This window comes from Balaenoptera physalus (genome assembly GCF_965194825.1).
Source record: "Balaenoptera physalus genome assembly, chromosome: X".
Classification (NCBI taxonomy): domain Eukaryota; kingdom Metazoa; phylum Chordata; class Mammalia; order Artiodactyla; family Balaenopteridae; genus Balaenoptera; species Balaenoptera physalus.
This window is the reverse complement of record NC_138903.1, coordinates 67,601,294-67,616,507: the sequence shown is the minus strand read 5'-3', so window position 1 is coordinate 67,616,507 and position 15,214 is coordinate 67,601,294. Positions and strand designations below refer to the sequence as shown.

The 15,214-nt window shown below is 39.9% G+C and overlaps 1 protein-coding gene across 1 annotated transcript; it reads left to right on the top strand.

Annotated features, from left to right (window-relative positions):
• The first annotated feature begins 6 nt into the window (after window positions 1-6).
• On the top strand, window positions 7-14,985 carry RTL3 (retrotransposon Gag like 3). The gene is made up of 2 exons (XM_082447416.1): window positions 7-5,046; window positions 5,646-14,985. The coding sequence occupies exon 2, from the start codon at window positions 5,850-5,852 to the stop codon at window positions 7,386-7,388; it is 1,539 nt and encodes a 512-aa protein (XP_082303542.1). The 5' UTR covers window positions 7-5,046; window positions 5,646-5,849; the 3' UTR covers window positions 7,389-14,985.
• Window positions 14,986-15,214: the final 229 nt, after the last annotated feature.

The following is a 15,214-nucleotide window of genomic DNA, read 5'->3' as shown; positions in this document are numbered from 1 at the left end:
CACACAGCTAGTAAAGAGAAGAGCTGGGAACTGAACCTTAACCTGCCTTACTTCAAAACTTGCACTCTTTCCATTAGCACATTTTTTCAAAGCACTTTCACAACTATTATCTCATTTGAACTTCACAGTAAAAATATTGGGTTGTCAGGGTTGATATTCTCCGTCCTCAGTACACCATTCACAGTTGCTTCTCCCATCACTACACTCGGACATTCCTCTCTAGTCCTACTGAGAGTCTACCACCACCCCTTTAACAGTCTGCAACCCTATAAAAACCATACCACCACCATTGCCTGAATATGACCTTTAGAGGTGCTTAGGTAAGTCTAATCATTAAAAGATAGTCTCCTATCATGTGATTTTTAAAATGCTAAACCATAAAATTAAATATTCTCTAAAGGGAACCCTCCTACACTGTTGGTGGGAATGTAAATTGATACAGCTACTATGGAGAACAGTATGGAGGTTCCTTAAAAAACTAAAAGTAGAACTACTATATGACCCAGCAATCCCACTACTGGGCATATACCCTGAGAAAACCATAATTCAAAAAGACACATGCACCCCAATGTTCATCGCAGCACTGTTTACAATAGCCAGGACATGGAAGCAACCTAAGTGTCCATCAACAGATGAATGGATAAAGAAGATGTGGCACATATATACAATGGAATATTACTCAGCCATAAAAAGGAACGAAATTAAGTTAGTTGTAGCGAGGTGGATGGAACTAGAGTCTGTCATACAGAGTGAAGTAAATCAGAAAGAGAAAAACAAACACCGTATGCTAACGCACATATATAGAATCTAAAAAAACGGTACTGATGAACCTCATGGCAGGGCAGGAATAAAGACGCAGATGTAGAGAATGGACTTGAGGACATGGGGGTGTGGGGGACGGGGAAGCTGGGACAAAGTGAGAGAGTAGCACTGACATATATACACTACCAAATGTAAAATAGATGGCTAGTGGGAAGCTGCTGCATAGCACAGGGGGATCAGCTTGATGCTTTGTGACCACCTAGAGGGGTGGGATAGGGAGAATGGAAGGAGGCTCAAGAGGGAGGGGATATGGGGATATATGTATACATATAGCTGATTCACTTTGTTGTACAACAGAAACTAACACAACATTGTAAAGCAATTATACTCCAATAAAGATATTAAAAAATAAAAACAATTAAATTACTTAAATAGTCTCTTTAACTGACCAAAATGTACATATGCTGTTTTTTGAGCATTTTTCTAGTTTTCTGTGATCTTTTCCTTCTCTCCTCCCCTCCCCCTCTCCCTCTGCTTTCCTTCCCACCTCTGTTTCCCCCTCCCTCTCCCTTTCCCTCTGTCTCTTCTGCCATGCTGATGCCACAAGCTTGGATTTGTCTGCTTTCTGGGTGAACCAGCATTGCAAATCCCAGAGAGTAGGGCTCCAGGAAGTAAAGGAGGGGACAAGATCCCTATAAGAGGGACATCCCCAAGAGTGGGGTTATAGCAAAGGCCCCTTATTCCACTGTTAGGCTGTGATGGTGGTTACTTCAGCCCTTAGCTAGGGGCAGCCTGGTCAGCACATTGCCAGGATTCAATGAAGCCAGAGCATTGAAATCATTAAGCAAGTTTGTTAATGTTAGAAGCCTTATTGGGCCAGACTTATAAGGAAAATATATATATAGGGCCACCTGAGTGGTGTGATCTAAAGGATGTCAAAATGATATCTCTGTCTCAGGATATCTCTCCCAACAGTAGGGTCTTAAAGGGACTGCAGCCTTTCAGAATACCCTATGAAAATGCAAACAACACCCCAAGAAAGTTCCTTTTAGAGCTCACTAGGGATTCATTTTCCCAAAATGATAGCTGATCTAGGGAAAAGGCCACCTAAGTATGCAAAGGAAAGAAATAAATGAGAAGATGGTAAATATCATAAAAGGAGACGAAGGGGGTGACAAATTTTGACTCCAGAGTTGTACTGGGGTAGACTCTTCCTATTCCATTGCCACGTGCTTTGGATCCCAGTCACATGAGTAAGGAGAATTCTTGGAAAGCTTTCCAACTTCTAAAGGAATTGAGAATTCCTGTTGCCCCAATGCTGTATAGTGTTGATACAAGAAAAGTTTCAACCTGTACTAAGCACATAGTGGGTTAAACTTAAAATGCTGCAAGTCTCTAACCATAGGAATAACATGTTGAACAAAACAGACACCAGCGTGGGACTGCCCTCAAGGGGTAGCTGGGCATTGTGCCAGAGGTCTGTGGGGTAACCTGTCCTGTTCACTCTTCCAGTCTGGAAGAAGGAGGGGCAGGAGCTTGAGTTGCTTGAAGATGCAGCCTAGCCAGCTTTGAGAAGACCCCAGCAGAAACCTAAAATGTTTCAGATTGTACATTGCCAACAAAATAAAATTATGATTCTTAGTGCAATGTACAAAGTAGAATTTCATCTTATTCAAACTTTCCCTTCCCTTTCTCCCTAAGTTAACAATTAACATATGTAACTTATTAACATAACTGAGCATAACTGTGCAGTCTTTATATCTGTTAAATGGACATTTGTCTTTTTTCCATCAAAATTCATTTGCCAGTTTTTAAAAAAAAACCTCATTTACTTAAAATGTTTTCATAACCATTCTAAATCTCCATAAATTCCATCATGTTGTGAGTGTAAGGAGAAGGACTAAAGTGTAGGGGAAACATGATGAGAGTTTGGATGTAATTACTTTTCTATTCTTACTTGACTAATTCAGGATATTAAAATTACTCTAGGCATTTTGACAAAAGTAAGTGTAGCTCTTCTTTCCACTCAAAATAGAATAATTCTCTATGTTTAGACAGTTTGGAACTTGTACTTAAGGACTTTGAATGTGATCTTTGCTCTTTAACAGGGGTGGCGGAGAGGTCCATGCATTTGCCCACTGAATAAATATGTCCGTAGGCAAGGCACTATTCAGTGCTTTAGTCCATGGACTTTTTAAACATCTCTCTTGGCTGCTCCACAATCCCTTTGTTAATCATCTCATCTTCATGCTCAGGTGCCTCCAGTTCTGATTCTAGAGCATTATTTGGTAAACTAAATCATCCATAACCCAGCCAGGAAGAAAAGAAAAGCACCCGAGTGGTGAAAAATCAAGCTGTAAAATCCATGCACTGTAAATTTCTTCATATGAGAGCCCCTGTTCAGCCCTTACACAATTCTAGCAAGTTTAACTCTCTAGTTTCCCAATTCACAGATGCTTAAAAAGAATAAATTAAAATGATGTTTCTGCTGCTATAGCTGCTTATCATCATCATCATCATAGTCAACCTTCACTGGGTATTACTAGCTGCTAGACACTGTGCTAAGCCTTTTAAATGTATTATTTCGTTAAATCTTTGCAATGCCTCTATAAAGTTAAGTACCACTAATAGCTCCATTTTACAGTTTTATAAGCTGAATTTTATTTTTTTAATTTAATTTTTTATATAAGCTGAATTTTAGGCTAAATTTTAGAAGGACTAAATAATTTGCCAAATTTGCCTATACTTAGTATAGAAAGGTATATAGTTAACAGCATGGAGGGCTATGTGACAGTTTGATAGCAAAAGAGTAGAAAAATACAAAGTGAAAAAAAATTACAAGAAGTTGGAAAGTATAGCAATTTGGAGGTATTTAATTTGGAGACTGGCCACTTTATACCTCTCAATAGCTTTCAGAAGGCAACATGGTGTTAAACACAGTAAAGGAGCTGGTTTGTGTAAGTATGAGCCCAAACCATTAAAAAATAAATCAAATTACACTCAAAATAATCTACTTAAGAATGGAGAAATAAGTGTAATGCATTCTATAAATATTTCTTAGAATTTTTTTAATTGGTAAGGTAAATATCAACTGTGTGTTTTGGATTCTCAAAGGGAAGGCTCCAGTTATCTAAAAAATTCACATAACCAGAACACATTATTTCCCGATGATGGTGGTATTTTTATGTGTGTTGTGTTTCTAAAGAATAAAACATCAAAAGGAAGGGAGATAATATCATTTGATTTGCAAAAGGTTTTACTTTTCAAAGCCTCTGCATTAAGGTTCAGCTTGTCCAGTCTGTCAGTTTGCTGTGGTTTGGGCATATTCCATCACCAGGGTTTATCCCATTATGCTGATTAATGTAGAACTGACCATTTTTAAAGGAGACTTTAGACCATGAATAACCTGATGTGTGATTTGATTTGGCCAGAGACAGTTCCCAACCGCACTCCTTACTAGGACAAAAATGAGTCTTACCTAAAATGGCCACATGGCCCATGCCCAGGGCGTGACTGTGATTTGTCATGAGAAGAGAAGGTGAGATCTTGAGCAAGGTCATTTCTCAAGAGGCCAACCCTTAGTGGGATACCTGGGTGCTGCCTAGAACACCTGAGTGGCTCAGGGAAGGATGAGAACCCTGGGCCAAGACATTCAGAAGGAGCCAGGGACCCTGCAAGACTGTTACAAGTACCTTTCAACAAAGTTGATCTCCTCTAAAATCTTACCCTATTATACTTTGTCTAGATCTGTCCATGGTAAAATTCCCAAGGAAACATTGCAGAGAGGGACCCTAGGGACTGAGTAGGTGGGTGGGAGAAGGGACTAAGGTGCTGCAGGCTGCTCTCTGAGTAAGAATTAAACAAACAGCCCAGTGTGGATAGAGTGATGGGAGGTTACATTAGACGGACATAAAAAATAAAGTCCCAAACCACTGTGGTCATTCAGAAATGTTTGCAACTTTTCACAAGGGCAGTGGCATTACTCCCAATTTCCTGGCCAAATATTTATTAAAGTAACCAAGGGCTGAGTACATGAGGCTACCTCACATGGGCGCAACATCCTACTTTCCTTGCTGCTCTAAACTGAGAGGTACTGTCAAAAAAAACTCTTCCACACTCGAAATAGCTACGTTACAGAGGAGAGTTGGAACGTGTTCTGGGAGTGGGTGTGTTTGTTTGAGTTCAGTGTATGCAGAAAAGGCAAGCCTCCACAACCATTCACACACTTCCCTTCTCAGCGATGGGTACGCAGACAGCCGAGCTCCTGGACTAAGTCTCTGAATGGTAATGTACATTTATAAAGATTATTTTCTTAACTATTTTGAGGCATTTTATAAATAATGTGCATGTGTCTGCTGAGCGCATATATATTTTTTGTCAACTTTTGCTTGTTTTCTCCTGAGGCTGGTCTTGTGTGGTTACTTATGTGGTATGATTTCTGAGGTGTCAGAAAGAGCTCACCCCTACCTCCTACCCCAGCCACCCAAAAATATCTCTTGGGTTGGCCCACCACAGAACTTAAAATCCCCACATTGCTCAAACATTTGATTTAGTCATTGAAAGCAGCTGTTAAAATCCAAGTGTTACATTGGGATATTAGGCAGACATTAGAAATTAAAGACTATATAAAACAGGAAAAAATATGGAGAAATTGCTTCTAATATAATGCTCACTTTCAAAAGAAGAATGCAAAATAAATACACGGATTTGGTCAGATGCTGTTCTTAAAATGTCATGGGGTCAGAGCCAGCATATATGACCCAGTTCATGAATGTGAGCCTATAGTAAAAGAAATCCAGCACTGCTGGGCAAGTTTTGTCATGATTTATTTTGAATGAGTGCTTTCCACAGTTTCTGATCCTCAGATCCCACTCTCTTCACAGTGTATCTGACACCTCCCTTTGCTGAGCTCCGGGGGCTCACAGTGACCTCCTGTTAATCAACCTTGGTGGGGCCCAAATCCCCACTTTCTGGAAAACTCAAGGAGCCTGACATCTGCCTGTGAGGAGCTTTTAGAAAGACCTCACAAGCGCTCACCCACTCTCTCTGGGCAGCAAACTGCCAAACCAAGTCCATTTCCTCAAAAGATGGTGGAGGACTTAGCAGCCTCCTATATTGCTCTGAAATTGGAGAATGAAATTCTGCAGGCTCAAGTGCAGCGGCTGATGGAGGAAAATGCTGCCTTGCAGTCCCAGATCCCAGAGCTCCAGAAGCCCCAAGCAGCCAAAGAGGATGAACCACTCCAGAAGCCTTCAGAGGCCCAGGAGATCCAGAGACCCCCAGAGACCCTGGATTTCCCAGCAGCCTTGGAACCCCAAGAGCTCCCAGAGGTCAAGGAGCCCCAGAAGCCCAGAGAGACTCAGGACCTCCCATCCTGGGAGCCCTCAGCAGCCCAGGAGCCCCAAAAATCCTTGGAGCCCCCAGCAGATCCAGAGTCCCTGGAGTCCCCAGCAACCCAGGATCCCCAGGCACCTCCAATGGTCCACGAGCTCACAGGAGCCTGGATATCCCATAAGCCCTCAGAGGCCAAGGAGCCTCAGAAGCTCCCAATGGCCCAGGAGGTCCAGAAGCCCGCAGAATTCAAGGAGGTTCAGGAGCCCCCAGATACCCAGGATGCCCCAGCAGGCCAGGGGACCCAGAATTCAGAGCTCCAGGATCCCCCAAATGCCCAGGAGCTCCAGGAGGCACCAAAATGCCAGGACACCTCAACACACCTGGAGTCCCTTGAGTTTCTTGCCCCCCAGGAGCTCCAGGATCCTTCAGATGCCCAGGAGTTCCTAGGACTCTTAACACCCAAGGAGTCCCTGGACGGCCTAACAGCTGCTGAAACATCAGCAGCTTCAGAGTTTCCACAGTCTTCCAATGGGTTAGAGGCTGAAGCTTTCCCTCTAGAATACCCTTTAGCCTTCAATGGGGATGCCCAGAAGCTTCCTGAGTTTCTGGTTCAATTGAATAGTTACATGAGAGTCAGAGGGCACCTGTATCCCACCGAAGCAGCTCTGGTAAGCTTTGTTGGCAACCGCTTCTCAGGTGAAGCAGGAAAGTGGTTCCAGCCCTTAGTAGATATCCAAAGCCCCTTGCTGGAGCAATTTGAAAGTTTCATACAAGTGCTTCAGGATACCTTTGACAATCCAGAAAACATGGAAGATGCCAACCACCGCATCCGTAAGCTCTGCCAAGGGGAGGACCATGTCCACCAGTATGCGACCCACTTCCACATCATTGCTCAAGAGCTAAACTGGGATGAAAGCACCCTCTGCATCCAATTTCAGGAAGGGCTTGCCAGTTCTATCCGAGATGAACTGTCTCGCACAAACCCAGCCACCAACCTATCTGATCTGATCACCCAATGCATCACCCTAGAAGAGAAGTTAAGTGGTAAGCCTGATCTAAGTCCACAAGAGGCAAGTCCCTCTCAGGAGAAAGCTGGGTTTGATAGTCCACCAGATGAAAACCAGCCTGTGCAGGCTTCAAGCAATCGGCCACACCTCAGTGAAGCCGAACGAGCCCGCCGCCGTGAAGGCCACTTGTGCCTCTACTGTGGTTATCCTGGTCATTTCGCCAGAGATTGCCCTGTCAAGCCTCATCGTGCCCAGCAGGCGGGAAACATCGAGGCCCGGCGGTAAGGGGGAACCCGGGCGGGCCAATCTACAAATATGCCTCCCCCTCACTTCCAATATCCATGTCTCGTACTCTCTGGCTTACTGTTGAAATCCGACTGGGAAGACGACAGTTTTTTGAGCAAGCGATGGTGGATTCAGGCTCCTACAGAAACAGCATTGACCATTCTGTGGTTCTTCGAGAGAAGCTGCCCATCCGCAATAACATCTTTCCTCTGATGCTCGAAACCGTAGATGGCCGTCCGTTGATTAATGGACCCATAACCAAGGAAACACCACCTGTTGAAGTTAAAATTGGAAACCACGTTGAAGAGCTCCAGTTTGACATTATTCATGCGCCAAGGTACCCTCTGATTCTTGGAATCCACTGGCTTGAAACACATGATCCTAACATCGAGTGGAGTACCCGCACTGTGTCCTTTCCATCCCGTTATTGTCACTACAATTGCTTCAGGCACAGGTGGAATAGAAGACGACGTGATGAAATAATTGCTGGGTAGATCCTATGTCCTAGTGACTGCTCCTAGCAACCTGTCTTCTGTTACCTCAGCTGTCATCAGCGTTTGCTGCTCCCAGAATCTTCCACTGAATCTCTGGCAATGAACTAAGGCTACCTGTACAACAACCCTGCCTCTCGGATCATGGACTGAACCTGACGACTTTGAGCTGCTTTTTTTTTTTCCGCCAACCCTGCATGCCCCCCTCTTTGAACCCTGCATTAATGTGGGGATGTTTTGATTACAATTTATACTAACAATATGCATGAGAGTAGATAATAGAAACTAACATTGAAAAAGTATAGTTGTTAGACCGACTTGATTTTTTCCTTATCAAGATTTTCTTTATCACAACAATTGCAACATCTTTTCAATAAAGAAAATAAATTTGCAAGTGATATTTTTTAAAATTCAATAAACATGGGCAATTTCTACTAGTGTTTTAATTCTTTCTTGGATTAGCTGAGGGAAGAGAATAAGACAGAAGTAAGTTGGGAGGGAGGGAGGGAATTGGAAGAGTCTCGAAGCTTGAATATTCCAGGAGTAGTGACAGGTCAGTGAGCGATGGGGTATAGGGAGATGGAGAAAGTAGGAGGCTGGTTGGAGTGGAGGGAGATTGGATGAGGTATGGAGGAATTAGAGAGAGGATAGAGGGAAAGTTGAGAAGAGGGTTTGGGGGAAATTGAAAGGAAGTTGAAAAGGGTTCAGGGGAGAGCTAGGGGGTGCTGAGGGCAGGGGTGTGGGGAGGGGTAAATTCCTACAAAAATAAAGGGTGCGCTGACAGAGACACTGAGCAGCTTTGAAAGCAAACTTCTTGGACTTCATAAGTTAACCAAAGAAAGGCCCTGGAGAAGGTAATAAGACCCCTCAGTGACCCAGCTTTCCTGGTAAAGTGACAAGATCTTATTCCCTGCAGCAGGAAAATTTGCCCTAGAGCTTATGCATGTTAATCTGTTCTTGTCAGTGCACAGGAGTAGAGTGGAAGGAATCAGCTTTCAACACATGCAGATCATTAGTAGCCAACTGTACGTGCTCTGCTAGCCATGCTGCTTGCATGACACACAGGAAGAGTCAAGTCAAGGAACTTACGTTCTTATGGACCTGAGAGGGGCTATTGTCCTGACTTAAATCACACAAACAGACAAACTACAGGGCTGTAGGGGTGGATGGAGGGGGCTGGATCTCCAGGTCTCCAGGAATTTCCAGAGATATGAGGAGTATGTTCTCTCTGTGTTTCCAACTCTCCTTTGGGAGTCTTTTTCTGAGGCCACTTGAAGGATATTTTGCCTCTTACTTAGACAAATAATCAAATATATGATCATAACCCTAGAAGGAGATAGGTGAGGAACTTACCATTCACTGAGCCCCTAATATCTTCCAGCTACATCAGGCATATTATACTCATTAATTGTATCCTTATTTCTCAGAACAACCCAGTGAAGTAGGTATGTTTGCTCCTATTTTATCAATGAGCAAACAGAGCTCCAGCAAGGCTAGTTCACTTGCCCAAAGTCATAAAGCTAGTAAGTGGTGGAGGCCTTTTAGGCTTTCGAAGCCTCTGCCCTTTCCCCTATAGCATGCCAATATCCATAATGCGGTGTTGAGAAACAAACAAGGTTGTGGCAGCAGAAACTGAAGTTAGATAACCTTAAAAAGTAGAGGAAAACTCAGAAGAAAAATTGCAGGGACCATTTGAAAAGTAAATGTTTCCCCAGTTCCCTTGATCTCACCCCAACCCCTTCACACCCCAAACTTCCCTTTGCACCTCTTGGAGAACTTCCTTTTTTTAACTACTGGTATTTTTTCATGAAAATTGGAAGTCCATGAGCAGTCATTTACCTGTAGGACATGTGCACTAACTAGCAGCATGTGTAACACCCCTTAGATTGTCTGCCTAGCCACTTCCATAACCAATCCAAATCCTCTGCAGCCTTAAATTCTACATCTTCTAGTCCTCACTGTCTTCCTCTTTCTTCCCTGAACAGTCTAACGTATTTCTTCATTATATACCTCCTTGTGGTATGTGGGGACATTTCTTAGGTATATGTACTATATCCCGCCAACCTAACCCCCCCACACACACACACAAATACTTAGCCTGGGTGCAGAGATAGAATCTTCTACATGCCTACATTTAACAACATAGCCTAATGCAGTGCCTGGTACATAAAAGTTCTCCAAAGTGACTGATTCAATGATACTGAATTATCATCACCCAGAGAAGGGTACTCGTTTATACATCATGGACTTTTCTTATTTTTTTCTCCTACTCAATTGCTCATCTCTACCACCAAAACCAAACACTAGTTGTCAATGTAGAATTCAAGACAAAAAAGTTGTAAGCCTCTATAAAGGAAAAATACCTTTTACTTGTCAAACTACCTGAAGCTAGGAAGACCAACTGTATTGGTTTCCCCAGGATTGAGAGGATTCATGGGACACAAGACTTTCTGTGTTAAAACTGGGACAGTTCTGGGAAAATTGGGATGGTTGGTCAACCTACCTGGGCTCTAAATTTTTCTATCTGGCTGTAGAGGCTTATTTAACTACAGTACAATTTTTTATTTCAGGAAAAGGATCAATTATCTAATCACAGAATCACATAATTTATGAGTTGTAAAAGACTCAAGAAGTCTATTCCCTAAATTTTACAAATGAAGGAGCTGAGAAGGCTCAGAGAAAGGAAAGTTACTTAACATAGCTCAGCATTATCTGGATCTCCTGACTCCAAATCCAGTGTTCTTTTCACCATAAGCTACAGTTCTAACTCAGTAGTTAAAACTCGAGTATGTGGTCAGCACTGAGCTAGGTACTGTGGACAGTGGCTAAAGTATAACATGAGAGGTTTACAATGTGATCAAGGAGAAAAAATTAGCAGGCATTAGACAGCTAGCATAGATAATCAAATGTGTGGTGGTATCAAATATACCAAACTAAAACATTGTACAAGCTGATAAAACTAACAATAATAACTACCATTTAATGAGCACTTGGATTTTGCCAGACATTGAGCTAGGTGATTTATGTATTTGCAACTGTCTTCAAGGTAGATTTTATTAGCCCCATTATACAAACAAAGAAGTGAAGCCCACTGAGGTGAGGTTATTTGCCAAAGGTCACACTGCTAGGAATTGGTGGGTGCTAAAAACAAACCCTGATCTGTTTCACTCCAAAGCTGGAGTTCTGTCCAATACACCACACTGGTTCTCAGGCTGAATGACCTTTACTCTTTATTAAGTATTTTAACAATATTTTTTCACTAGACATGAGTTCTACTACCTTAGAAAAATATATTAATTTGTTAATGCATTCATTTATTTCTTAATTCAACAAGCACTTACTGAATGTTTTCTGTGTGTCAGACACAGGCATGGGAGAAGAGGATGAAAAAGGAAGAGGAAGAGAGGTTCAAAGATATCTATTGTATGACTCATGGTTCTTGCTCTGACCAAAATTTAATGGGGGAAGCTATTGTGTAACACAATACTGTGGCATACAGAGGAGAGAGCACTAACTCTGTTATAGGCTGGAAAAGTGTGTCTTGAGTTGGGTCTTGAATGAATCTGATTGGAAACAAGGGGGAGGGCAGGGCTTTCTATATTGAGTAAAGTGTACACACAAAAAAGCAAGTTGGAGGGCAAATCACAGTGTCTTTAGAAAAGATAGTTCTATTTCACTGGTGAGTAGGGGTGTATGTGCACATCTGTGTAGGGTGGGGGTGTGTAGGTGGGGAGATGAAGATTAACAAGGAAGTTGGAAGTTCCTATCGACCTAAGATGTTCAAACTTTATCCTGTGGGCAATTTGGACTGGAATCTTTGTTTTTCTTTTTCTTTTTTTTTTCCCCTGTATTAGATTTGGGTGTGTTTTCTCTCTCTTGCTGCAAAGTTATGCACACTCACTGTAAAAAAATTCATATATGTCACATGTTTATAAAATAAAAGTAGAAGTTCCTCCTTCCTCTTTGCCCTATATCTCACAAATTAGGAGGTTTTTAAGTGGGAAAGAAACATGATTACTTTATATTTTAGGAATTTGACAGTGATGTGGAAAATGATAAGGGAGAACGTGACAAAGTACCCCCATTCTTTTTTACCTTCTTAGATTTTATGAAGATGGATCAAACCATCAAAGGCAAAATATTAAAAGTAAATTAAGCCCAGTTTTCTTCAAATATTTATTTTGAGTTTTTATTATGAGCAAGACAATGAAATATGCACAAACAGAAATGGACAATGTCCCTTCCAGCAAAACTTCTACAGTCTAGTAACAGATAAATGTTCATGAATTATAAGAAACTACCTTTCCATTTGGGGCTTTTCAGTTTTAAATTTTAAAGACTTTAACTGGAGAGGTTTTTCTGAAAAAATATATTCTGCAATATCTGGCACAGATAAAGAGAAAACAGCTAACTTTAGCTAACTTCTTTAGCTAACTTCCTTCTTTAGCTAACTTTTCTAAGTTTAAACTTTAACAGGAAAAGCTATACATTTTAGTAGCTTCTCTTTCTAGTTTGTTTTCTTAACAAATATTTCATATTTCATGCTATTAAAGTATGCTTGGAGTAGTCATGGTCATTCCATAGAAGGATTTATACATGTTCCAGCTCTTAAAGTACCTGTATATTTCTAAAGTTATGTTTCTAAAAGGTTTTTTTAGGGATAGATGATTTTAAACAATAAACATTTATATCTAGCATATTACTAGATATGAAATATTAAATTACAAGAGCAATATAAGGGTCAGGACACTAAGGGTCAGGAGATTAAGATTAAATTCCTGAGTTTGTCACTTACTAGCTATACAACCCATATTGTTTATGAAATGAGTAATACAATACTTGCTTTACCTACCCAACAGAATTAGAGAAAGCATCAAATGAAAAATCTCATGTTTAAAAAGCATTATGAGATAAACAAGGTCCTACTGTATAGCACAGTAGCAATATCCTGTAATAAACCATAATGGAAAAGAATATGAAAAAGAATATATATATAAAACCCATATATATATATACATATATCTGAATCACTTTGCTGTACACCAGAAACTAACACATTATAAATCAACTATATGTCAATAAAATTTTTTAATTAAAAAAATTTTAAAAACATTATGAAAGTTGAAAATGCTATATAAATAAAAGGTATTATGATAACTTGTTTGTAATAATGATCCCAAAGACCTTCAAGACATTAAAACGCCTGTTTAAATTAATTTCAATTTCACAGATTTCTAGTGTCTTCTACATGCCAGGTACTCTATATTGTCAATCAAAGCAAGATCCAATTAAGTTTAATATAATTATTGTATTAAGTAGTTTTTTGATATTATTATAATCAAATTATTTGAAAACAGGAAAAATAATTTTTGTCATATATACCAGCACTCTATTTACCAGAATATTATGTTATTTAAAATGACAATTCCTTCCTAGGGTATATCAAATAAATGATAATATAATTGGTCTGAGCTTGTTTCTTCATCTACTTAACTCAACCTAAAGAAAACAAGTTAGAACAAGATTAATATTTATGTCCCCACCAAAATAAAACTAAATTAAAAACTAAAACTCAAAAGACTGTTATCGATTCCCTTTCCAACTTATATGATTTCTAGGTAAAAAACAATTGAAAATTAAAAGATCAAACTGTAGTGGCCTCTGAGTAAGTCATAATATCTGTAGGAAACAACTGCCATCATCATTTAATATGACTAACAAGGCTCTCACTTCAGTTATTATTCTGCCTCACAGTGATTCTAATATGTGAGAAAGTTTGGTGAAGTGTTTTAGTTTGGAGAATGTGGGACATGTTCTAACCAGGTTGGTGGGGGAGGGGAGAAGTGACAAATGCCAACAGTAGTCAACTAACTGTGTCTTACTTGGCTTAAATGGGAGGACCATTATGTCTTCCGATACAGATGAAAATGGGATATGGCATAGAAACACAGAATAGTCATATGTGCACAGGACATCTGGCAACCTAGAATTCGCATGAGAAAAAGAAAGCATGAAATTTTACAACCACACAGAACAAAATGTCTGAAACTCTATAGCTGAGCTCACTGTTTTTCTTAGCCTTTCACATTGCTTTTTTTCCTGTCAGTTATACCACAGATACCACATAATAGGCAAAAAGTGAACCAGCTGCACTACCAGTGAAACTCTTCTGATTATTAGAAGAAAAGACAGTTAAATGTCAATATTATTAGAGGCATCAGAAAGGTGAATACCAAAGGGAATTTCCATATTTCAACTTCTACTTTTATAATATTGCTTTCTGTTATAAAATTGGACGTGCATTTGAAGCAGTGAGGGAGAGACCAATCAGAGACAAATAACACTTAAGAATTAACAATATTTAATGGAAAATGTTAATATGTTCCAAAAGTTTTTAAATAATTATGCTAAAATAAAATGTAGAAAACAAGATTTCTGACATGGAAATACCAGAAATTGGTGGGCCAACAGCCTTCTCATACTCCCTGTCTCCTCTCCAGGTCTGCTCTCTTTCTGGGCCCTTTTCTTTCACAGATAATTAATCATCAATAGCTTGCAATAAGAAGCTTTTCTCTTCACTGCCTTTCATATGGAGAAGAAAAGTAGATCAGAAATCCTCTTTACACTAATTTAATAACTTTGCTAAAGCCTTTTTAAAACAATAAATATATTGTTTTATATATGGAGAATGCATAGGGCCAGGGTTAAGAAGTTTTAATCCTGCCACATGGTGAGGTCAAGTGAGGAGCAAAAGAGTAGTCAGGATTACCTAAATTTCAGATTTAGTTTATAACTTGCCCTGTTACCTTGGGTAAGTTAATTGACCTCTCTTCTGAGGCTCAGTTTCTTCAAAGGAAAAATTATGATGGTGTTATTTATGCTGCCTAACTTAGTAAAATATTGCAAAGAGTAATTTAGTTATTCAATAAAGTCTATTGTTAAATTCTATTCTAAGTCAGACACTGAATTAGGATAAAATGAGATGATAAATATCAAGGCAGCAAGCCCAGTTATAAGTTAGAGTGTTATCATTGCTCTAAAAGCTGCCTAACTCTCCAAGGGATATAGTTTTGCACAAAGAATAAAAGGGACGTCAAAAAAAAAAAGGGACATCAACTTAATACGTTCTTTTGTATTTTATATTCTAGAAAATTTCCATTATTACCTCACACTGTCTAGCCTATAAAATTAGCAGAATTACATAAGAATTAATATTTTTCCTCCCTATGGAAGTGCAAACTCTCAGGTTGGTTATCATTTAAAAGAGCACAGACACGCATAGCAACTATCATTATTATTACTATTATTTCTATTCAGTTTTTTTATTGATTACTC

What these genes read in the sequence shown, in the direction of transcription:
- RTL3 (XM_082447416.1), top strand. Translation starts at nt 5,850, where the DNA reads ATGGTGGAGGACTTAGCAGCCTCCTATATTGCTCTGAAATTGGAGAAT.